This window comes from Hylobates moloch, unplaced genomic scaffold (genome assembly GCF_009828535.3).
Source record: "Hylobates moloch isolate HMO894 unplaced genomic scaffold, HMol_V3 SCAFFOLD_4, whole genome shotgun sequence".
Lineage (NCBI taxonomy): Eukaryota > Metazoa > Chordata > Mammalia > Primates > Hylobatidae > Hylobates > Hylobates moloch.
Genome location: NW_026652279.1, coordinates 107,306,578 through 107,332,166, shown reverse-complemented (window position 1 = coordinate 107,332,166; position 25,589 = coordinate 107,306,578). Strand labels below are relative to the sequence as shown.

The window sequence follows — 25,589 nt, the reverse complement described above, 5'->3', positions numbered from 1 at the left end:
GGTCTGATGGGTACTGTCTCCATTCAGGGAAACACAATCCCCATGGCTGCAACTTCCCCCTGACACAGGCGACCTTCACGCAGACAGCAGGAAAACTTTCTGGCCGCCGCTGACGCTTGGTCCAAACAGTTCCCCGCCAGGAGACAGGCTGGGAAAGGGAAGGCGAGGGCAGGTGCAGAGGCTTAGAATTCTCCGCCACGCACACACGCAGATTAGATGGGGCCCGGGGAGGCTGCGGAGTGCGGTTCCCATGGTAACCGAGAACTGCCACAAACGCCGGGGCCTGAGATTGAGGTGGATGCGCGCGGGCGCCTGGCTTGGGTAAGGGCTGCGCACGTTAGCAATGCGCTCCTCCTCCTCTTTCTCCCCCTCCTCTTCCCCCTCCTTCTCCGAGGGAGAAAGCAGGGAGCAGAGTGGAGGGTCTGGGCAACAAAGAAGCGCCAAGTACATAGACTTCTTTGTTTCTCTCGCCCTTTCTCGGCCTCTCCATTCCCTTAGCCTTTCTGACTTCTGCTTCGACCCAGCTTCTTCCCACTGTGAAGGCCGTTGTTGGGTCATGATATTTCTACAAATAAAGGATAAGGGGTCACTTTCTCTCCAGAGAGCCCCTAGCTCTGGGGGAAAGTGTGAGTGTGGATAGTATGACTTCTTCCTTGACAGCCTGCATATAGACCAGTCCCCCAACCAAGAACAAATTCCCCAGATCAAAAACTCCAGCCATGCCCACGAAGCAGCTCCTGTGGCCCAAAGGCAAGTCACTCAGCTTCCCGTTTCCTTCCCCTGCCTCTCTAATGTGGGGGGTAAACAGCAGTCCTAACTGGCCTTCCAGGGAAATGGTGAGCAGTGACCAAGGTCAGTGTTTTTACAAGTGTTCTGTGCCAAGTGACGGCTCAAAGTCACCCTCCTTGAAAGTTCAAACCTGAATATATTTGAAATTCTATTTATAAAAAAGACCCTAGGAAATTATGTTGTAATGAGTGCACTGGGTGCCTGTAGTGCTAAAAACTGCACTGATTGGTCTAAGGGGGTTGCCAGAACATTTTGACTTCATGTTTGCCCCCTGGCATGTTTTAATGTGGATCCAGGCCAGCCCAGGCCTGGCACCATGGAATTCACGGAATTAGGTCATCAGTTGTTCCCCTCATGGGGGAAAGCAGCAAACTTCAGCCAAGAATCATGCAAGTTAATGAACAAGGTTATAAACAGCTATGATAGACGATAACAGCAACGAGAACGTATTACATTTGCAGAGCGCCATGGAATCCTTGGAGTCCTTTACAGAAATGAGGCTTCTCACCTTGATCCATCTAGGGTTTCCAAGCATCGGCTGGCAGAAGCCCAGTGACAGCCAAGGGTCGCCCACTCCATCTTCTTCACCAACTCCCAGCTTGCTGTCTTAGCCCACCCATAACTCATCTCTTGAGTTTCCCCCATAGCAGGAGGGAAAGTGAAGTGATGGGGGCTGAAAAGTCCAAACCAGAAATTTCATTTGTGGTCAGCCTCCTGTGTGCCCCTCCTTCCGTTGGATCATCCATTCAATCCACATCCTTCTGTTGAAATCCTGCTATGTGCCTGACATGGTGCCAGGCTACAGTCTCATGGGTGAGGCAGACACACAAACCAAGGAGAAGTGCAATAGGAGAAAGGCAGCGAGAGAGCAGTCGGGAAAAGAGACTCTTTCTGGAAGAGCCTGTGTGTCTTCCCAGATGAGGTGACTTTGGGTTGGGTTTTAATGAGTGAATAAACTTGCTATAAAGTGATATGGAAATTCAAAAGAAAGGGTGGGACTCCAAATAAAATCCCACTCTGGAGGAGCCGTCAGAAATATGTACTGGATCCTGCAGAGAAAAAAGAGGGCCCGTTAATATACTGAGGTCTCTGGTTGGAAGGGACACATACAACTGTCTACCAAAGCTCAAGGCTTCTCTTGCACCAGGAGACAGGGTGAAGCCCTGTCCTCCCATTTCTCCTGTTGGAGATGGGGCTGATGTATCCTGCTAAGACAGACCCCGGCAGCAAATTCCTCAGCCCTTCCAGACCTCAGCCAAGAATCTGTATCCGTGAGTTCCCCAGCCCAGCATCGACTGGTCTCCTAGACCTTAGTGGTTTACCGGCCTCTTCACTTCTGTGTTGTGTAACTCAAAAAATCTTTGTATAGAAACATTTGCCTGTCTTCTTCCTATCCCACTAAAAATAGCAAGTGTGAGTTTAATAACAGAGCTTATTCTGTGTTTCATATTTAATCCCTCCAAACTCCAAATGTGGAACCAGGCATCTTTGCCCTCTCGGACTGATGCTTTCTAGGAGAAAGGGGTTGCTTAGGCAGCACACCCCAAGTCCCAAGCCTGCCTCTCAGCTCCATATCCATAGATGATCCCCAGTCCAGTTTTGACTGGTGGTCATGATAAACTTCAGCTTTATGTTAGTTCACCGCTTCAAGTAGTGCTTTTGGAGCATGACTATATGTGTGTGAGCGTGACTATATTCTGCACTTAGCCGTGACCATGGGCTGAGTGCCCTGGGGGCTACACCTGATCATGTTCATGGACACAATTAACAAAATAAACACTGTCAATATTCCTCACCCAGGCCTAATTTTCGGAACCCCTGACAAAAGCTGGAGCTTGCAGCCCTAATCAAACCAGTCTGCACAACCAGCTTTTCTACAAGGTCTCAGAGATTTTTGGAGGCACCGAGGAGAGATTCAGGTACAGTTCCCAGGTACTATTAGGAAGCTGGTCCACAACCCACCAATTCCCAGAACTCTGTAGCCTTGTGGCTGTGGATATTTTTTTCATTAGGAAGGGCTCACTGCCACAAGGGTACCCCTCTTTGAACAAGGACATAGGTCCAACATAGGATAACATGTCTACCAAGGTCAACCATTCTCTGTCCTGCAAAATTCCTAACTCCTGGAAACTTGCAAACTCCTGACACCTTGTGGTATGTGCAGATGAGCTCTTTTGCCTGGATGTCTGAAGAGTCCAGTCTTCACATTGAGGATGGCCTCTACGTGACCTGGGTAATTATGCTTGGAAGAAATCCACGAGCAGTCAAAACCTGAAAGTCCCTTTGCTCCTGGTCTTACCAGCCTTCCCAATGACTAAGTGGGGCAATTTCAGGTCATAAAAGATGCCCTTCCTCTGATTCTATTCCTCCCTGATCCCCCGTTGAAATCTAGAATGTTTGCTGCTTCTGTAGTCTGCCATGTGAAAACACAGACCCTCTAGCCAAGGCAGCTGCCCTTGATTCTTTAGGGAGGTCAGCAGCGGGAAGAAGAGCCCTGCTGGCCAGGCAGGTAGGAGGGAGGAGAAAAGGCTGTCACACGGGGCATTAACAGCATAGGCTCCTTCCATAAATAAGCTCCCCTGGAACATCCTCTGGCTAGCTTTTAATTAAGTGGGGACTGCCCAGTTCTCTCATGGGCCCCATACCCCAGGGGCCAGAGGTAGTGCTGGCATCTGCTAGCTCCCCATCATCTCCCCTTACAGATGATTTCTCTTCCAACTCCTGTTAAAACTCTCCTCTTTTCTCATTCATTACATAATCATACTATGTTGTATTTTATTTTCCTGTCTTTCTGCTTAAGCAAGAAGCTTTCTTGAAGACTATCTATAGGTGTGCCTTATGCAACCTTGTGGCCCCAGTGACTGACACAGTGTCTGGGACAATAAAAAGTTCTCAATAAATGTTTGTGGAAGGAAAGAGGGAAAGAAGAAAGAGAAAAAGGAGGAGGGAGACTTGGAAGCTTATCATTTTCAGAAGCACATTGGATGAGGTCTGGTGAATACACTAAATGATAGTATCAGGACTCACCAATATTTGGGCAGCCTAGAGGGGTGAGGCAAAACCTGCAAGATGAAATGTAACATCAATCCATGTAAACACCTGTATCTGGTTCAAAAAATAAGTAGAAGTTTAGCACAGAAGAAAAAACAGATAAAGAACATAAAAGCTACCTTCAAATATTTGCAGCTCACTGTGAAGTCTGGACTATGTAGCTTCAGGCAGCAGACCTCAGAAGGCTGGCTGTAAACCCAAGGGAAGAAGATTTAGCAGCAGAAGTGTGTGCCATTTGATTCATGCTAAGTATAGTGCCTGGCACATGGAAATGGTGGTTGCGATTTTTGTTATCCTTATTATTACAGTGTCATGGTCATTATTTATTATTTATTAGATCTGTCCAACAGTCGGTCTCAGGAGGCACTGAGCTCCCATCCTTGGAAAGCCAAGGTCATCACTGGGGAGCCACTTGTGTCTGGGGTCACCCCACCTGTATGGGGTGTTTTTCAAGCTGATTCCTAACCCCTGGCCTCCCCTTTTCCCTAATCCTATGACTCTAAGAACAATGCCCTGTATATCCTGGGTAGTGAAAGCTCTAGATGCAATTCCTGACTGAGGAAACTGTCTCTTCTATAAGGTTTTGCACTCTTTGCATTAGTTGCAGCGTGCCTCCCTCTTGCAATGCCACTGAAGCATCTCTTTGATGTTGAAAAACAAAATTGCTTTGTGTGAAAGCTTCTTTAATCTTATATAGATACAAATGCCTTGTATCTTTGGGGATATGCCAAACCACTCTTAGTATTTGAGAATTAATCTTATTAAAGAAAGCTCTGTTTAATCCCCACTGCTGTTTGCCAGAGATGTCAAATAATTTGACACCTGTTCCTGCTGCCGCTTTACTGTGCACTCTTCCTGGATTTATTGTTAAGGAAAATACATTGGCTTGATTGGGCTGGACAATGAGATTCTAGCATTCGGTTGGATGCTATAGCTATAGTAAATTTCCTTTATAAGTATTACCTCAGTTTCTTAATTAGTTAAAGAAAAGGAAAGAAAAGTTAGGGGTAGGGGATGCTTGCCTGTTGTGAAGAGTAACAAATGATATGATGAAATTGCTTCATTAACTATCTAACTCAATATGATTACTTACAGTAAAACATCAGTATTGCTAAGAAAAATGGGGTTCATATAAAGTAACTATTTGTTGTCTCTTCCCAAGCATATAGGAAACCCCTGTCCTTGATTAGACCTAGTCTGTAAAATATCTTTGCATATAAATGTATATTATATATAAATATATACACACACACACACACATACACACACACAGTCCTGCCACATAACATTTCACTTGACAGACCATGTATACAACAGTAGTCCCATATAATACCATATTTTCACTCTTCCTTTTCTATGTTTAGATATTTTTAGATGCACAAATTCTTACCATTGCGTTACAATTGCCTACAGCATTCAGTACAGTAACATGCTGTCCAGCTTGTAGCACAGAAGCAGTAGGCTACATCATATAGCAATAGACTGCACCATGTAGGTTTGTGTGAGCACACGCTGTGATGTTCACACTGTAACCACCTGACAGGTTCTTCCTGCCTGCTGCACAAGCAAAATCAATTCACAGAGACCATGGCACTGCAGTAAGGAAGAGTCTAATTGACGTGAGGCTGGCCACGCCTTGCAGGAGATGGAGTTATAACTCAAATCAATCTCCCTGAGCATTTGGAAGTTAGGGATTTTCAAAGATAGTTTGGGGAAAAGGGTTGGGGGTGGCTAGGCAAGGGGTTATTGCTGCTGATTGGTTAGGGGTGCAATCACAGTGGTCTAAGAAATGGTTCTCCTGCTTGCTGAGCTACTTCTTTTGAGTGGGCCACAGGAGTAGTTGGCAGGTCCAGGTGGAGCCATAGGTGTCAGACATGCAAAAAACCTAAAAAAGACATCTCAAAAGGCCAATCTTAGGTTCTACAATAGTGGTGTTGTCTGCAGGAGTGATTGAAGTTGCATATCTTGTGACCTCCAGAATAATGGCTGGCAATCGTTTATGTCTACACCTTAGCAGAATTCAGCCTCCTCTCTCCTCCTGGCCTGGTAGTCTCTCATTCGCTTTACAAAGGTGGTTGAGTTTGGGGAAGGGCTATTATCATTTCAACTATAAACTAAATGTCTCCTAAAGTTAGCTGGCCTAAGCCCAGGAATTTTTATGAGCATCTTGAAGGCCAAAGGCAAGACGAGGTTTGGCCAGATCAGACCTCCTTCACGCCCATGATTTTCTCACTGTTATAATTTTTGCAAAGGTGGTTTCAACACAATGGCAAAATTGCCTAATGATGCAGTTTCTCAGAGCATATCTCCGTCATTAAGTGATGTATGATTATATTAAAATGTCAGTCAAAATGAACTCACTGGCTCCCTTTCTCCCAATTCACTTCTGGATCTTCTCAGTTAGGAGCTATCAGTGAACAATCCAAACACACAACCATATTTGATAATCACTCAGTTACTAATTTTGTCAATTATTTGTCGAGCTCCTATCAAATGCCAGGCACTATTCTAGCTGGTGGGAATACAATGGTGAACAAGAAAGCAAAGTTCCTACTCTCAAATCTACAAACCAAAGAACACGGTATGTTCAGGAGTAACAAATATTATGAGGAAAATAAAACAACATGATAATACATGTAGTGATTGGAGGTGAGGGTCGGGGGTGGCAGTGTTAGAAAGCCTTGCTGGGGAGATGACACTGGAGCAGAAACTTGAGAATGAGCCAGGAGTTGGAAGATCTTCAAATGGATGTAGAACTTTTCAGCCAGTGGGAAGGGCAAGTGGAAGCATCCTGAGGTGAGAACAGGTTGCAGCAAGGGAAGGAGGAGTTCCAGAAGGGCAGGAGAGGATGTGGGGCCAACCTGGGTCGGCCCAGGAGGGCTTTCAAAGGGAAGTGGAAGCCACCGAAGGATGGCTTGGAGCAACATAGAAGCAGTGGAGCAATGTGGTCTATTTTATGTTTTTAAAAGCCACCTCTGAAGAATGGATTATTGGAAAGCAAGAGCCAAAGCAGAAAGACTGCCATAGAAAACGCTGGATTTGACGATGGTGATGGCAGCGGTGGTAGAAGGAAGAATGGATTCAGGACATTTTGTGGGAGGTGGTGCAAGAGGACTTACGGATTGATTCGTGGGTTTGGGAGGATGAAAAACAGGAATCAAAGGTGACTCCAAGCTTCTTCATCTGAGCACTCAGGGAATTATACCAGAGGTTCCCAAACTTTCTCCGTTCAGGGCACCCTCAATGTCTCAGTGGATTTTTCACGGTGCCCACAGGCCAAAAGAAATCCCTAAAGGTTTCATGTATTGAATCGTTACATCCAAATAATTTAATGAATATCTCATCCTTGTGTCACATATTTATGTCACAATTTAATACACAGAAATTGAAGGAAAAAATAATGCTTTTATTTCCTTAAATAGCCACTGCAGGGGAGAAAGCATAATTTATTTTCTTTCCCTTTTTAGGTCCTTAGTAGAGACACTCTCCTGAAAACAAAAGTCAGATTAACAAAAAACATGCAAAAATGTATGAATGCTTGCTGTACCTATCATACAGGAGAGGACTCAGTTCAAAACTATTTCTCTCTCAAGGCAGTGGCTTAGGGACCTTGCTTAAACAGTATTTTAACAAAGAGCCATAAATACCACGTAGTGACAAGACAAAGAAAAGAGCAGTTCCAGTCTATTAAAAAGCAGGAAAGTGTGTGAAAAGAGAGTAGAATCTGTTCCCAGATTCCTCTGGTGTCTGCTGCTGCCTTCTCTGGGCCAATAAGCAAATGCCATCTCCAATAAGGCAGGATTTTTGTGCTACCATCAAGCAAACAGAGGCTGAGGCCGAGTGTTCCCCTGCATTTTCAGTGTCTTTAACTTAACAATTCTCAACATTTTGGAGGAAAATATTTTGATTTCCTTCTCCACAATGACTTACTAATGAATCGTGTGTACCCATTGGGCATTGCACAACTTCCCAAATCTTGGAATCAACTGGACGTGGCCACCCTCATTTCCTGTTCCATACTGATTTTGGGGTGGTGCTTGATTTTTATCTCAACAACTGCCACATGCCCAGCTTTACAAAATATGCCATAATTGAAAGGAATGTAGCATAATCTAAAGTTAGTTGATGTCCAACAGATGTCAAGTATCACTGTTTCCCTCAAAAATTTAAACTATAGTGTGGCGTCCCTGTGAGTTCTCTGCAGTGCCCAGGGAGCCTTGGTGCACAGATTGGTGATGCCATTTAGGGGTGGCGGTGGGGTTGGCAGAAGAGGCACACTGTAAGTAAGGGTTGCTTTGGTTTGATTTGCTGTTGGACATTCAATGAAAGCTAATGACCAAGGAACTTTAAGGAAGAAACATACCACAAAACTAAATTCATCCAATGTTAGTATTGAAAAAAATCTATTTTCCAGCATTATTAAGAAATATGTTTTTCTCTGCCCAACTTCCTGGATAACTAACCAGAAAACGTTTTTCTTTCAGCTGTTATTGTTGAAAACTCGCTTGACTTGGACTCAGTTTACCCCCTAACATTGTAAGTACTCAGCCAGGAGCCTGACTGGGCTCCATTGTCCCATGTCTTGAAGATTACACGGTCACGATTTCAAATAATTCTTATGGTCCTCCCTGTTAGCCACTCTGTGATCCTAGAAACAGCCATGTCAAAATAGATCTCCGTGAAGTGGATTTTATTTCGCTACAGAAACAGCATTTTAAATGCATTGCATTTCTCATTACGAACAGGGCATTCGATAAATTCTGGATGATACCACCAGTAGGGCTTCCAAAGAAATGTTCTTGCAGGGTTAAAGTCTCTTATCTGCAAGCTCTGAAATACAAAAAGTTCTGAGAACTGAGTCTTCCTGATAAGTTTGTGACACTCATTTTTCCACAAAACCTGACCTTCCAGAACTACACTGGGAACAAAATCCAGCCTAAATGGAAGTGGAATTAAAGCTTTTCTTTATCCCACTTATTGTAAAAGTTTACATGTTTGTTACAGAAATACTAAGACTCACCACAGTGTGCTTCCCCAGAGCCCTCTGGGGTTGTTTTTTTATCTACAATGTAATTGATATATCTAAATTCCACAGCACAACTGGCCGCAAGGATTTTGAATAAGGGATAGTTAGTCTCAGACACACAGGGAGAAAGGAACCTATGGATCTTCTAGGTCAATCTATTAATTGCCTGGAGATATGTGGCAGAAGCAGCGAACATGTTCAAAATCATATGCTTTTTAGGGGAGGTGCAGTGGCTCACGCCTGTAATACCAGCACTTTTGAAGGCTGAGGCGGACGGATCACCTGAGGTCAGGAGCTCGAGACCAGGCTGGCCAATATGGTGAAACCCCGTCTCTACTAAAAATACAAAAATTAGACAGGCGTGGTGGTGGGCGCCTGTAGTCGCAGCTACTCGGGAGGCTGAAGCAGGAGAATCGCTTGAACCTGGGAGTCAGAGGTTGCAGTGAGCCGAGATTACACCACTGCACTCTGGCCTGGGTGACAGAGTGAGACTCTGTCTCCAAAAAAAAAAAAGAGTATACTTTTGGGATCTCAGCCAAGAAGACAGTGCAATTTCTCCTGCCACCAGCTGCCCACCACCCCACGAGGCAGCCTAAACATGTGCTCATAATTGCTGAAACCCTGGCACCTCAGCACAGTTAGTGGGTAGAAAGGTATTTTTCACACACCCCAAAAATACCCTTCTTCTGAGATCTGAAATTAAATATGGCATCTGTTATAACAATTATCAATAATTCTGCTTTGTTGCTGATAATTGTGACTATTTAAGAGAGGTTAATTGAAAGGTTCTTTATCTGACTTGAAAATTAGTGCAGTCAAGTTGTAACCGCAGATGTCTTTTCATCTCAGTGAATTTCATTTTAGCAAGTAGGAACTCTAAATATTACTTCTTCGTTCTTTTAAATAACTTTCATGAAAGCTTTTAAATATTTGAAGGAATCCCTAAGAACTTGAGTTATAAAGATTGGAAAGAAGACATATGTTGCTTATCTCCTCTTTTGCAGTATTTAGACTTTGGAATGAGACAGACATCGAATATCAAATACGGCACTAAGAAGCTATGGCCTCAGACCAGCTCACTGCCCTGGTTCTTAGTTGGGTAATAGGATAACTATACTTTGCCAGATTGTGTTCAATCTTTAAAGGAAAAAGGAAAAGAAAAGGAAAATACCTTTTTCTGTTCTAGGCACATAGTAAGTGCTCAGCAAATGACAGAAACCCAACTCCTCCCTCCTCCTCTTCTCCCCCTCTTTACTTTCTTTATCAAGGAGAATTGTTGTTTAACCAGAGCTTGTGGAAGAGGCTGTGAGAGAGCTAAAGCCAATGCACAGGGGGAGACCTCTAAGAAGGTTCCCTGAGAAGGGCTGTCCTCCAAAACACACATGACAGTTGGCACTGGGGAAAGAACATTGCCCTCAGCAAGAGCAGACCTGGGTCCAGATCTTAGTCTAGCCACTTAGGACTTGCCTGACCTTGGTGGAGTTATTTGATTTCTCTGAACCTTAGTGCTGTCATCTATAAGATGGAGATGGTAGTGTTTACCTCATAAGGCTGCATGATGAATCCATTAAACAGGGCATACGAAAGTAATTTGCAACACAAAGCACTATACAAACAGCTAAAGCATAGAGAAGAAGCGGGGCCATACTCCAGTCTGGAAACAGAAGAACCTTTTCCTAATTTAGATAAAAGGAGAAGAAAAGGCAGACATGGCAAATTACAGTCCAGTCCATGTGATATTGATGCTGGGCAGAATTCTAGAACATTTCACTTGGGACAGGGAACATGCAGCAGGGCTCCCTGGAGAGTGAGGCGGGGGCACTACACCTCTCTGACCACCCTTAGAGATGGGAGGACACCTTGAGTGGATTGGGAGTCAGGGAACCAAAGAGGAGGGGCTTCAGGAAGTTGAGGGGGAGGGGCCTCAGGAGCAAAGTGGGAGTAGCCTCAGGGATTCCAGGGGCCAGGTCTCAGGGAGCACGTTGGGAAGAGCTTTAGAGAGTGGAGACTGAAGGGCCTCAAAAGCTTGGCCCAGCCAGCAGCCTGTAGAAAGAGCTGCTTTCATCCAAACCTTCTTGGGTTTGGTTTGTTTTGGTTTGTTCTTTTGAGACAGGGTCTTGAAACCAGCACAGTGGCTGATATCAGCTCACTGCAGCTTTGACCTCCTGGGTTCAAGTGATCCTTCCATCTCAGCCTCCCACATAAGCTAGGATCACAGGTGCACACCACCATGCCCAGCTAATTTTTTTAGGTTTTTTTAGAGATAGAGATTTACTGTGGTAGCCAGGCTTCTTCTTGGTGTTTCCTTTTTTTTTTTTTTTTCAGCCAAAAATGTTTGTAGTAAGATTTTCTTTCTCCCACCTTTGGACTATTTTTGATGCTCAGGTAGAAAACAATTTTTTCTTTCAAACAAATTTTTTTTCACACCTATAAATGAAGACTGTAAACTCTTCTGTTTCCCCTGAAAGCTGATTTTCCTTACCTATGAAGGGAGGGTGATGAGGCCCACATCAGGGCTCGCCGTGAGGTTGGAGGGGGCCAGAGCTTTGGCCACACAGAACCTTAGCTCCCCTCCCACAGCCTCCCCTGACTGATGGATGGAGATGGGCAGCATGAGGGGCTTCTGCCACAGCATCCCTGGGGCTTTCTGGTTGGACATTTGTGTCAGTGGTTTGGATGAGGACACAGATAAGACTAAGCTGGGAGGAACAGGAAATGGCTAGCAGTCAATGAAAAATTATTTGGATGAGCCAAAGAAAATGTAACGTCCTGGTTAGAGGGGCAGGAGCCCCCTTCCTCTTTTGGAGTGGGTGCTCCAAACATCCTCACAGATTTGGCAGAGTTCCCTCTTCTCAGATACACCACACCGCACCGTGAGAGGCGCCCTTGTCTCCACATGTCTGGGCCTGGGCTCGGCTTCTGTTCTGGGCCACCTGTGTAGAGAGCCCTTGGCCCACAAGAGTGCATCTGGGGAGAAGACTCTAGAAACCTCACCATCCACAGAAGGGTGGAAGGAATGGGAAAGGGAGGGGCCAGTATTCACACATTCACTCAACATACATTGTACCCGCTGTGTGCTGGCCAGGGCCCTAGGCCCTTAGGCTACACCAGTAAATCAAACCAAGATCCCTGCTCCCAGGGAACTTACTTTGTAAGAGATAAGCAAGACAGCGCACACCACAAATGAATAAGGTACTTGGTACATTAGATGGTGAGAGGTGCTCTGGGGACAGGATGGCAGGTTAAGGGAGATGGTAAGTGCTAGGAACGGGCAGGGGAGGACCCAGGGCAGTGGGGCATGCCTCACTGAGGCACTGGGGAAGGGGGTGACAGAGGGAGCAGGACTGTGTTAGACATCTGGGGACAGGACCCAGGCACAGGGAGAGTAAGGGCCTTAACCAGAAATAATGCCCTGACCAGCACCTGGCATGTTAGGAAAGACCAGCAGGTCTAGGACCAGCAGGGCAGCAGCCAAGGGAGGCAGGGGGAGAAGAGTCAGGAGGACATTGCAGGCACTGAAAGGGCTTTGACTTCATCTGGGAGAGGGGAGCTATCACAGGGAAGTGAGGGGTCCACCCCACATCTTCAAAGCCAGCAACTCTGTGAAGAATAGACCTGTTAGGGGGTGTGATTGTTAATTTTATGTGTTAATTTGACTGAACTAAGGGAGGCTCATTATTTCTGGGTGTGGCTGTGAGGGTGTTTCTGGAAGAGAAACACTGGAACTGGTGGAGTAGGTAAAGAAGATCATCTTCACCAATGTGGAGCCAATGTCCAAGCCACTGAGGGCCCAGCTAGAAGAAAAACATGGAGGAAGGGACAATTTTTTTCTCATTCTTCTTTGTCTGGGACATCCATCCTCTCCTGCCCTAGGACCTTGGAGGTCCTGGTTTGCAGACCTTCAGACTCCAGGACTTACACTAGGGGCCCCCCTCCTCCATGTCTTAAGCCTCCAGCCTTGGACTGAATTACACCACCAGCTTTCCTGGTTCTCCAGCTTGCAGACGGCAGATGGTGGGGCTTCTCGGCCTCCATAATTGTGTGAGCCAATTCCTATAATAAATCCCCACTTATATTTCTATATATATCCCACTGGTTCTGTTTCTCTGGAGAACCCTGAATGATACAGAAGGTAATTGCAATAATGCAGGCAAGATGTGTTCGTGGCTCAGAGCAGGGTGGGAAAATGGAGGGATGAGAAGAGGTGAGATCCTTTGAAGAAGGAGCCAGACTGCTCTCCTGGTGGATATGAGGTAGGGTGAGAATGAAAAAGAAGAGGCTTAGCCCAAGGGCTGAGAGGTCTGGGGAGGAAGACTAGGATCCCAGTTTAGGCACAGTGAGTTTGAGACGTCTGTTAGACATCCCAGCAGAGATGCCAAGAAAGCTGTTGGAGTTGAGCCTGGAGTCCTGGAGGAAAGTCTAATTGCTACCTTCAAATCCTTAAAAAGCTGTCATGTAGAACTCTTCCTCCTGGCTCCCCCAGGACTGAAAAAGGCCAGCGATGAGTGGAAGTCAAAGCAAGAAGACTGATTCAATCCGAGGACTTCTGGACTGCAGTTGTCTGGAAATTGAATGATGAGCTTTATAAAGCACAGACTATCTTACATTTTTAGATAACAACTTCCTGAAAGCATGGCTGAGAGTCAGAAAATGTGCTGACCAATTGTAAGGGTGGTTCTGTCTGGGCAAACAAAGTATCACTAAGAAAATCCCTCAAGTCAGGCCGCTTTCCCAGGGAGAGGTACCAGCCTCCTGAGGAAAAGGGAGCTCAACTCCGGCACTGCCCCAAAACCATCATTTCTCCTGGGACCCAGCCACTAGGACCCAGACTGAAGGACAGATGGACCCCAATATCTAAACCTCTCAGCTGGGCTGCAGACAGTCCCTGGAGCAGGGTAGTTGGAAGGCAAATCTCTTTTTTCTCTCCCCATGGCATGAACTGATTAAGGCCTCAGAAGGACCCACAACACACATTCACACACATAGATGTTTACACACACGCACCTTCAGAGCTGGTTAGGAATAAGTGTGCAATAATTACAGTGCCTGACACTCCTTATGCCTGTACACACTGCCTCATTGCATCCTTTCAGGAGATATGTCCTGTTGTTCTCAAATGGGTCAGGGTCTGAATCACAAGTTGGGGCCAGGATGTTTGCCCCAGACACTGGGTATCAAGTTGCCGTTACTATTTATTCCACCTGTAGGCTTGTATTACAAATTTCTAAGAGAATTAAAGGGAGAGTGTCTAGAATGCAGTTTCTTTTTCTGATCTTTGAAATGAGAATGCAGCTGACTGGACCCTTTTTACAAGGCCTGATGAGAAAATAGGAAGAAAAGACCCATCACCCGGAATGACGGTGTGCCATTGATAAATGCTCCCCTGGGCTATCCAGGGGACCGGCTGATTTTGATCTCTTAGGCAGCTACAAAAATCTGAGAGGTAGGGAGCCCTGAAGTGTAAGCCTTTGATGGAGTGGCCAGTGCCTATGTGTGCTCCTCACCTCTCCCAGGGGAGGGCTGGACAGACTGGCTGTCAAAGAAAACCAAAGCTGGACAGCAATCAAAGCAGTAAAATATATACATTTTAAAATTGCTTAAAAATAGGCTGTCACTCTGTTCCCAAGGCTTGTCTTGAACTCCTAAGTTCAAGTAATCCTTCCCGCTTCAGCTTCCCAAGTAGCTGGTACTATCAGTGCGCACCACCATGCCCCACAGTAAAAATATATTTTACTCACGAACTATTGCAATAGGAGAAAGGAGATCCCAGTATAGAACTGGACTCATTTCTGAATACAGCATGGGCAAATGGAAATTTACAGCCAAGGACAGAGTGAGGAATCAATGGATAGAAAATTAACTCAGAGGAAAAATCAAGGCATCATCAGGGTAGATGGGAAATTAACAAGAAACATCAGGGATAAAGGAGATTCAGGCTAAACCAGCCTGACAGGATTCTTGATGAAGGCAGGCCTAGGGCATGGGAAGGATGAGAAATCTGATCAGGTAAGAAGGATGGTCAGATACGGAGGATGGGGCAGGATTCTTGCTAAATAGACTTAGCAGGTTTCTTGCTAAAACTGGACTTTATAGAATTACCATTTAATCCACCAATTCCACTCCTGGGTATCAACCCAGAGAAAAAGAAAGCATTACATCAAAAAGATACCTGCAACTGTATGTTTATCATAGCACTATTCACAATAGCAAAGATATGGAATCAACCTAAGTGTCCACCAATGGATGATCAAAGAAAATGTGGCATATATACAAAATAGAATACTGTGCAGTCATAAAAGAATGAAACCGTGTCTTCCACAACAACATGGATGGAACTGGAGACCATTGTCTTAAGTGAAATAGTCAGTCCACAGAAAGACAACTACCACATGCTCTCACTTCTGAGTAGGCATAGAGTGTGGAATAATAGACGATGGAGACTCAAAAGAGTGAGGGAGTGGGAGAGGAGTGGATGGTGAGAAATTATTATAACAAGAAATTACTTAACGAGGACAATGTATGTTATTTGGGTGCTGGAGACCCTAAAAACCCTGACTTTACTACACAACCTATGAATGTAACAAAATTATACTGGTACCCCATAAATTTTTACAAAATAAAGAAAAAAAATAAATAAAATGAATCTGGATTTTACAAGGAAGTGCACAGATGAGTCTGGGAGAAGTTTCAGGAGCCTGACTGGAGTTTGATCAAGCAAAGAATCCTTGTCACCACTCTTCAATTGTTCTCGCCATCCCAGCTCTGTCTTAGGGCGAGGGAGCAGCAGCCAGTGGGAGTTAGAAGTAGACAGCAATAATAGGTGGTGTGTTGAGGTTTTAGATCAAAAAAGCTGAAGGGGCCTCCTTTACAATGGAAGAGGCTTCTACAGACGTAGCTGTGGTTGGTTGGGTCCCAAAGCTTTCCGTAGCTCACCCTTTGCCCCAAAGACAGTGTCCTCCACCATCAGCTCATGTATTATTTATACCTCGCCTCCTCCAAAAAGCATTGGAGGCAGCCTACATGAAAAAACATTCATATACCACAGAGCCATAAAATGAAGGATAAAAGGGCAAGCCAAATGCAGGCACAGCTTCCATTCTCCGCTGCTTCTTAACTGTCTGGCAAATGGCCACAGAAATCCTCTTGCTCCAGAGTTGCTTTAATCCTAACATTTTCACCATCACCACTGTGAAGCAAAACTTATGGGAAGCCATCGTTTTGGACTAGACTCCTGCACTAGGTCCCAGTAGACAAGACCAAACCAGAACGGAGTCACTCATGCTAAGTGCCATATAACCAAACTGAAACTGTAAGGAAACAGATAGATCCCAAAACAGCATACTTTTTCCTGAAAACAGGAGATTCCAGTCTACCTGAGAATAATAGGCAAGTCCTCTCTCTGCTTTAACCCTTACCAAGAAAAGTAACCGAAGTAACCTAATGTTAGCCATTCCACTTTTTTTTTATTGCTCTGTTTCTGTGTTCCCACCTCACAGAGCCCACTGTTTTGCTACTGCCTGGTAGGAGCTCTCATTCTGTTTGTAGAATGGTTCTATTCATGAATCATGAATAAAAGCCAATTTAATTAATAACTAAATTTGTTGCAATTTTCTCTTGATGCCATCCAACACAAAATGCTTCATGATGGGTTTTAAAACTCTCCACGCACAGGCTCCACCTTTACTGCTACCATCTTTGCCATCTCTCTGCACGGCCAACTTTCCCTGCCCCAGGCAGATCCGGTTACTCCCTATCCTCAGCCACTGACCTTTTAAGTGATCAGGCTACCAGTGAAGCCTTGTTTTTCTCTCCACCAACTCTTTCAGTCAATTATTTCCCAGATTTACATTTTGTGAAGCTATCACAAGGTAGGTTCTCTGGAAATAGACTCTAAAATGCAAACTGCTGAGATGCAACTGTTGAGATACAAAATGTTTCTTGGGGTCAACCCCTGGAGAAAAAAGGGAGAGGAAGCAGGCTTGGGCCAGATGGAGACGGCACTTGTGGAGTAGGCTTGGTGAGCCTTGGTCAGCCTGCTGGAGAGCTCTGGGGTGAATGTGGCCTCTCAGAGGTGTGCTGCCTGGAGTTGACTGTGCTTTTCTACCTCCACCTTGCCTGGTCCTCAGATACAGGCTGTCCCAAGAATGGCATCACTATCAGAAAGGGACTCTGCAGCTGAGACACATCCTGAAGGAGCTGGCAGCTGGGGGCCACCTGTTGACCACACTCCTCACCACTGGGCAGCAAGTCCTTCTTTGAAAAGGGGATCTGGGCAGTGCACTTCTGTGTTCACTGCCCCAGACTAACCCTATTGGAATCCAGCAATCTAAGGGCTCCAACAGTGATGTGGGTGGGTAAATGTGCCATTTGCCCATGATGAATGGCCTTGTCCATCACACCCCTCATCTTGAACATCATGCTGCATTTGCTAAAATTGATTCTGGTGGTCTCATCTGGCTGGTTCCCTAGAACCGTGTTTCCCACTCGGACTGCCAGAAAGAGGCAGGCCAAGATACGTATCTCTTAAGTCCCCAGAGCAAGCAGAAGGATTCTGGGCCAGTTGCCTCTTCAGTCTGTCCTGTTGTGCGGAACAAATGTCATTTTTAAACCTTCAGGGTGCACTGCTGTAGAGCCACCTCTTCTTGGCCCTCCATTCAGTCACTGGCCATATGTTTATTGGACATCTATTATGCACCAGGCTCCCAGCTAACCAACAGAGATACAGGTGAGGAACAGGTTATAGAAGGTCACTATCATTGAGACACTTACACAGAGTGGAAGAGAAAAATTGAACAAGAACACACAGAAATGGACACATAATTAGACACAATGATAAGTGCTGTAGGAGAGAGTAACAGGGTGGGGGCAGGGGAGGAGGGATTGGGATAGATAAGGCCAGAAAGACAGGCAGGCATGGAACGGAAGTGACATTATATTCTAAGCACAACAGAAAGCCACTGGGAGATTTTAAGCAAAGGCAATCCTGATTTGATTTATATTTTTACAAGAAGACTCTTTGCAGCAAATGACTAGCAGAACAGTAGCAGGGGTCTCAGGAAAACCAGTAATTCAGTCTAGAGATGGTGTGTTCACCATGGGGAATCACAGTGGGCCACAGTGGAGAGGAAGAGGAGTGGAAGAATTCAAAATCTATTTTCAAAAAAGAATGACACTGACCCCACCCACCTTTAAGGAGCTTATACTGTTGGAAGGACAAAAGTGCAAACAATTTAATATAGCAAAATAGTTACTTTAATAAAAAATAGAGAGGACATGGATGGAGCAGAAGAGGGAGCCTGGAGATGCTCAGTGTTAAAACATATTGTAGCATTTGCCTGGTGAGCTGAGGGCAGATGGTGCCGCGGGCGGGGCTGACAGTGCATGTGGTAGCCATGAGGACATGACCCACAGACTTCTGACCACAGGGGCCTTAACTGACCAGAAGCCCCAGTCACTGTGTCCATCCTACACTGTGGGAACCCCCTCCATTGTGTTGGTCACTTGTGTTTAGAAATCTATTTTTTGTGACTCCTTTCTCCCCAGATTTCAAGCTCCTGGAAGACAGTCTCTGTCTTATTTATTGTGGCAATAAATACTTAACAAAAAATAAAAATCTTCTCTAGCAATATCACCACTAAACAATGATTGCTTTCCAGCCCTCCCTGTTGACTTCATATTGTGCAACAATTTCAAAGGCCTGGCCTTCAGGTGTGGTCTCCCCACCCAGCTCACTGAGGGTAAGCTTCCATTCCCTCTTCTTGTGCCTTTTTCACTGGCCACTATGTACTGATCTGCATACTTAAAGAGCCCTCCAAAGACTACTGAATGAAATAAGTGAACAAAAATGGGATTAAATCAATAGGCAGTTGCTATTACTGGCTAATAGGATTTTCTTCCTTTCTTGGATACAGGATGATAAAGTGATGTTGGCTGCTGCAGAAGGAGTTCACCACCTACGACTTCCCCAGCATGTCTGCTGAAAATAATCAGTTATCAGGAGCATCACCTCCTCACCCTTCCACAACTCCCCAATGTTCCACACAGACCTTGCCTTCAGAGAAAGAGGATACTGAAGTAGAACTAGATGAGGAAAGTCTACAGGATGAATCTCCATTTTCTCCAGAGGGAGAGTCTCTGGAGGACGAAGGGTATCTGGAGGAGGAAGAGGATCTGGAAGAGGAAGAGTATCTGGGGAAAGAAGAATACTTGAAGGAGGAAGAGTATCTGGGGAAAGAAGAATACTTGAAGGAGGAAGAGTATCTGGGGGAGGAAGAGTATCTGGGGAAGGAAGGGCATCTGGAGGAGGAGGAGTATCTGGAGAAGGCAGAGTATCTGGAGGAGGAAGAGTATATTGAAGAGGAAGAGTCTCTGGGGAAGGAAGGGTATCTGGAGGAGGAAGAGTATATTGAGGAGGAAGATTATCTGGGGAAGAAAGGGTATCTGGAGGAGGAGGAGTATCTGGGGAAGGAATCATATCTAGAAGAGGAAAAGGCTCTGGAGAAAGAAGAGAATCTGGAGGAGGAAGAAGCTCTGGAGGAGGAAGAGAATCTGGATAGAAAAGAAAATCTGTATAGAAAGTATCTGAAAGGTGAGTATCTGGAGGAGGGAGAGCATCTACAAGAGGAAAAGTATCTGAAAGGGAAAGAAGGTTGGATGAAGAAGAGTATCTGGAAAGGGATGAGTATCTGGAGGAGGGCCTCCCAAAGGATGGTAACTCTAGTTTACCAGGATGCCCAGGAAAAAAGCACAAACCTGACACAGAGCCAGAGCACAAATTGTCAACTCTATCCATGGTGCTGACAGGTAGGAAGACTCATTTACTGACAAAGTTCTGCTCACAACTATAATACAATAACTTTGCCCCAAAGCACTGCACCAACAAAGCAGGCAGGAAGACTTCATAAACATAAAGCACCTGCTTATAATAATAATTGTTATTTGTATCTTTCCTTTTTCATATTACACAAGTAATATATGTTCATTGCAGATGTTTTAGAAACTATATATAAGCAGGCCAGGAGCAGTGGCTCACACCTGCAATCCCAGCAGTTTGGGAGGCCAAGGCGAGAGGATTATGTGAAGCCAGAAGTTTGAGACCAGCCTGGGCAACATAGCGACACCTCATCTCTATAAAAAAATTTTAAAATTTAGTCGGGTGTGGTGGCCCACACCTGTGGTCCCAGCTACTCAAGAGGCTGAGATGGGAGGATCACTTGAGCCCAGGATTTTGAGCAGCCTGGGTGACAGAATGCTCATCTCTAAAAAAAAAAGAGAAGAAAGAAAGAAACTATATATAAGCAAAAAGAAGACAGCAAAATCACCACCACTTGACTATCAGATTTGATAATCACTTTCCACACTTTTATCTTCCCCAGACTTATTTTATATATATACACATACATATATTTATATACACATATATACACACATACACACACACCTCTTTTGTAAAAGGATCATGCTTTATATTGTGTTTGTAACCTACTTTTAAAGATACACTTATTCATATATTTATATAAACACTGTATACTTACATGAATATCATTTAATATTATATATATTCAATACGTTATTAAGCCTTCTACAAATCATTTTAATGATTGCATCACATTGTGTTGTGTTGATAAGCTATAGTATTTTTAATCAATCTCCTATTATTGACCATTTATTGCTTCCAATTTTTTGTTACTTTTTAAAAATGGCATTTTGGTGCACTGCTTTATCAGAGATCTCTATTTCCTGGAATACATTCCTACACTCTGTTGCTAGGTCAACAGACACTGGTATGCTTCTCAGGATACCCATTCGGCCCCCTTAAAGGAATCATTTTAGTCTGTGGGTAAGTATTTGACTTTGGAGTGATTTTTCTCATCCAAGAGCTAAAATTTTTCCAACACTGTTTCAGCAACTGGCAGCATTTCCTCATGTTGGGTTTTATTATTTGGCAGCAGCCTCCTTGTGCTGTTTGCTAGCAGTGACTAATGTGCTTTTGCTCATATGCCCCTGCAGTGTCTTCTCTTGATGTCGTGACTGCATGGCCATATTCAACTAGGTACAGAAATGTAAAGGTTCAGGTCACCTACATCATCTTCATGTTGGCCTATAAGTAGAACTAAACTATTTTTCTGGATCCGGTTCTGCTACCAACTACAAGCATCCTAGGCAGCCTGAATTTTTAAATTCCTAAAAATCTGATTACACACAACCTACATCCTAAAAGCTGGGTGTTCTCAGCAGCCACACAGGCATTTTACCTTTATGTCCCTCTCCATCAAATCGGATGTACCATCCTTGATTCCTACTCCCCTCCTGGAAATTTAGTTGTTGCATTGGAGAGGTAATTCTGCTATTGCTGGGAAACTCTCTTTTCTGTGTGCCTCTACCATTAAGCTCTCTCTTGGAATCCTAATATCCCTGCTGTTCAAGTATCAAATGTAATTCTAATACTGAAAAATAGCATTCAGAGCTTTTTCTCTTGCACGGTATGAATCAAGCATTCTTAACATGTCCCCTCTATGTGCTGGATCTTTGTAAATATATTACCCACTAGAGTAGGACAAATACAATGCTGTCAAGCGAATGGAACTGTGTATAAAGCAAACACTTTGAAAATAAATGTCCTGCTAACAAAAATTGGAGAGGCACTGAAAAAACACTAGGGAGATGCTGAAATGCCTTTCAAGGCTCATGAAAGACTGTCTTGGTCTATGAAATTCTAGGGTTTCAAGACCGATTATACAAAACAGGTTAAGAAAAAATTTATAAGAAATTTCTTAACTTTTCAAAAAAATATATCAATATTTTTATGTAGAATAGTCTCCTAATACCCTTAAGATATAACTCTGTTTACCCTTGTGTTGAACCTCAGTGACTAACAAGAGTGACTTCTTCACCTATAGTAGATGCTTAGTACATGTAAATTGAATCAAGTGATCATATTCACTAACTAGAGCCAGTCACACTCACATATACATGGGTGCACACACATTTTTTTAACCTTATCCATTAATTGGCATCTATAAAATGAGCCCGAGATATGACAAATGGGCTTATCTCTCATGCTGATGCAGTAACTACTTGGGGTTAGTAGTGGAAAACTACTTTGAGAAGAATTCTGAGGCCTTGTCTGGGCTCAGCAGCAAAGAGTGCTGTGATCAACTAGTGATGTCTGCCACAGGAGCAGACAGTGAAGGGGGTGCCTGAGTGCCATTTATTTATCTACTTAATAGCAGATAGGAGTCTGTCATGAAGAGCACATTTTCCTTTCTCTCAGGAGCTTGACTGCCTAGGTTTGAATGCCAGCTCTCTCCCTTTCACTAGTTGCATGAGCTTGGGCAAATGGCTTACCTCTCCATGTCTTGGTTGTCTTCATTGTAAATAGGAACAGCATTAGACCTACCTCATAGGATGTGTGGGAGGATTAAAGGGGTTTAATTGGGTAAATCATTAAGAGATATGCCAGGCACATAGCATTTTAGGCCTAAGCAAGTGTTAGCCATTATAAGTATTATTATATTACAGGATGTATTATTATTCCATTGCCATTGACTTGTGCCTGGCCACACACCCCTAGCCACAATACCTGCTTTGTGAAATGGACATAACCAAAAGACGAGACACGATGAACCAGGCTGTGGGAGGGATCTGCACCCTCCACTCATCCACCCTACAGGCCGGTCAACTTCAGAGACTCCCATAGCCCTGGATAAATCAGGTTACATCAGACTAACAACACCCGCCCACCTCTCTTCCTTAAAGGGTTGATTCCCCCCAGAGTTTATGGGGAAATCCAGTAAAATTGGGTGAGCAACTTGAATATAAATGCAGCACCAATTGCCAGTGAATAATTGGTTAGTCGCATCTGACTGGCCTGCTGGGGGAGTTCAGATTTTGGATGCACAACATGGGTGTGAGTGCTGTGGTGTCCAAGTCAGAAAACCCAGCACATGGTGGAGTCTAGACCTTGGGCATGTCACTTACCATCTCTAGGTTTCAGTTTCCCCATGTGCAAAAACACCTTTCTCACAGTGGGTTGTAATAAGTAAATGAAGTAATATATCTGAAACTGCTTTGAAACTCCCCTGTACCACACAATTGTAAGGTATAAAATACTCTTCTAATCTTACAAGAAGAAAGGCGCTAGACGAGCCTCCAGGCTGCATTGCTCTCCTGCTGCCATAGAACATGCTGCCATAGAACATAGAACATGCTGCCATAGAACATGCATGTAGAGTGAAACCACCCCATAATAAGACCCCCTTTTAGTTTTTTTAGTACCCAAGACATTCCTAATGATAAATTCTGCCCTATGGCAAATAATGCTGTAGAGATGTCACAGTACATTGATTTTGATTCATCGTGTTTTTGCCTAACCTTTTGATATACATAGTGCATCGAATTTTATTTTCTTTACCCTGCTAGATCCTCCTCGGCAGCTCCGAATGCCGTCTGACCTAAATGCTGTAATTCAGTTGCCATTTCCAGTTGAGAGTTGGTGTCCCAACTACCATTTCCAACAGGGAACCTAGCAATTCTGGAAATTTCAGAAGAAAGGTGCAAGAGACACTAACAAGGCAGAGACGAGAAAGCCAGCCAACTTTTCATGCAAGGAAGTTCACCTCTGTGACCTTGAGTCAGCCACTGGTGGGTGGGGGAATGCTGAGCCCCAGAGCTGGTTGCTTCTGCCTCCAATGTGCTCCCAAAAGAACAGAATCATTTTCTGCACGTGTCTTGTCCCAGTGAAAGTTAGGGAACATAGTCTGATGGCATAGGGTGAATATTGTTTATTTCACAATCTCTATCTCCTTTAATTGTCCCAACCATTATCTCTTCCTGCCCATGTCACAGATGAGCAACTTGGAGCTAGAAAGAGGGTATGTGACTACTCCAAGGTCACAGAAAATCATTAGAAGGGCCAGGACAGGCTCCCAAACTTTCTCTCCTCTTCTAGTTGCTTCTCCTCCTTTCCTCCCTTCCTTCCTCCTTTCATGCTTTGTTTCTGCTTTTTAATAAGTTACATACCTATTTTAATTTTAGAAAAGTGACATCAAAAAACAAATATCTTCTTGTTCCTTTCTTTAAAAAATGAAAAATTTGAACAGTAAAAAGTAGAAAGACATCCCACGAACATTCAAATATAAATAAAGCTAATTCACACTTAAGTGATTTGTATTCTGTCTCTCTGCCGCCATTGTTTGCATTTTTGGTAGTGATGGTCCTTGTTGTGTGGTTTGGTTTTTACTGTTTTAAACATGCTGTCTATACAAGTTAGTACTTTACTTTTGTAACTTAGTATTATAACTTCATCATTTGCCCATGTTGCTTAATTTTTAGAGACATCATTTTATTTTTTTATTTTTTTATTTTTTTATTTTTTTGAGATGTAGTCTTGCTCTGTCACCCAGGCTGGAGTGCAGTGGTGCGATCTTGGCTCACTGCAAGCTCTGCCTCCCGGGTTCACGCCATTCTCCTGACTCAGCCTCCCGAGTAGCTGGGACTACAGGCGCCTGCAACTACACCCGGCTAATTTTTTGTATTTTTAGTAGAGATGGTGTTTCACCACGTTAGCCAGGATGGTATCGATCTCTTGATCTCGTGATCCGCCCGCCTCGGCCTCCCACAGTGCTGGGATTACAGGCATGAGCCACCGCACCCAGTCAAGACGTCATTTTAATAGCCAAGGGATGTTCCTCAATAATATTTTCTTGCATGGTTAAGCTATGGATAAGTGGAAGTGTTCACATTTCCCTTTCCAATTCAAATGTTCCGGTTCTCGTTTCTCTACTGCTTCCCCTGTTGCCATTTTGTATTATCAGACTTGGTGGCATAATTTATCCCAAGACTACAAGAAATTCCTTATGCCATATCATTCAAGGCAAACAATCAGGTGATTACATGACACAAGCAGGTCCTTTAAAATTAAAAATAATTCTTAAAATACATATATCCCCTGCACCTCAGTCACCTCTGCTGGACAGACGTCCTTCATCCCGATACAGCGGTAGGCTTCTGGGATAACCATAGAGATAAGCAAAGCGAACTCGAATTTCCAAAATCCATGATTGCCTGAAAAGTATCTTCTTGAGTTCTCACTAATTTTATAAAATTTCAACCTAGTAATTTTTAAAGGAAACCATTAAGAGACAATACTAAAGAAAAGTAAAAATAGAAAATTTCTATAACTAGGGCCCTCTCCATGTACTTAACAACATATTTTTAAATAGAAAGAAAAATGCTTTTTTGCCAATATTGTTTTTTATTCTTTTTTCCCATAGAACCCAAGGCAAGTTATTCATCACAAACCATGCTTCTTCATGATGCAAGGTAATAGTTTTCTTTTGGGATAAATCAAGTGGAAACTCCTGCTTGGGGACAATGTTTCAGCAGCCCTTGGAGAACCCAAGACGCGGAGTGGCGTGGAGTAGGGGAGGAAGGAGTTTAGTGGGGGCTCCTGGAAGTTACAACCCTGCTTGCCTCTGCCACTCAGTCACTCACAGGGGAGAGGCAGGTCCCAAGATCAGAGTCCTGGGTACTCAGAACCACTAGAGATGAAAGGGGCAGAGATCATCTGAGTCTGGAGAGAAGGTCTCAACCAGGAGAAACCGCAAAGGGCTCACAAGCAGTGCTCTCAGGGGAGCAGATGAATGAATGCCCCAAGGGAAGGTGCAGTCTGTCCAGGAAGAGAATAGGCTCAGGCATATTTCCAAGGCCTGAATTCTCATTC

General features: G+C 44.2%; 1 protein-coding gene across 1 annotated transcript in view; it reads left to right on the top strand.

Annotated features, from left to right (window-relative positions):
* The first annotated feature begins 268 nt into the window (after nucleotides 1-268).
* ERICH6B (glutamate rich 6B) overlaps nucleotides 269-25,589 on the top strand; it is a 74,458-nt gene continuing 49,137 nt past the window's right edge. The window contains exons 1-4 of the mRNA XM_032150821.1: nucleotides 269-321; nucleotides 8,325-8,376; nucleotides 18,778-19,454; nucleotides 25,141-25,189. Of these exons, the coding sequence (XP_032006712.1) occupies nucleotides 18,836-19,454; nucleotides 25,141-25,189 (668 nt within the window). The 5' untranslated portion in view covers nucleotides 269-321; nucleotides 8,325-8,376; nucleotides 18,778-18,835. The remainder of the gene's footprint in view (nucleotides 322-8,324; nucleotides 8,377-18,777; nucleotides 19,455-25,140; nucleotides 25,190-25,589) is intronic.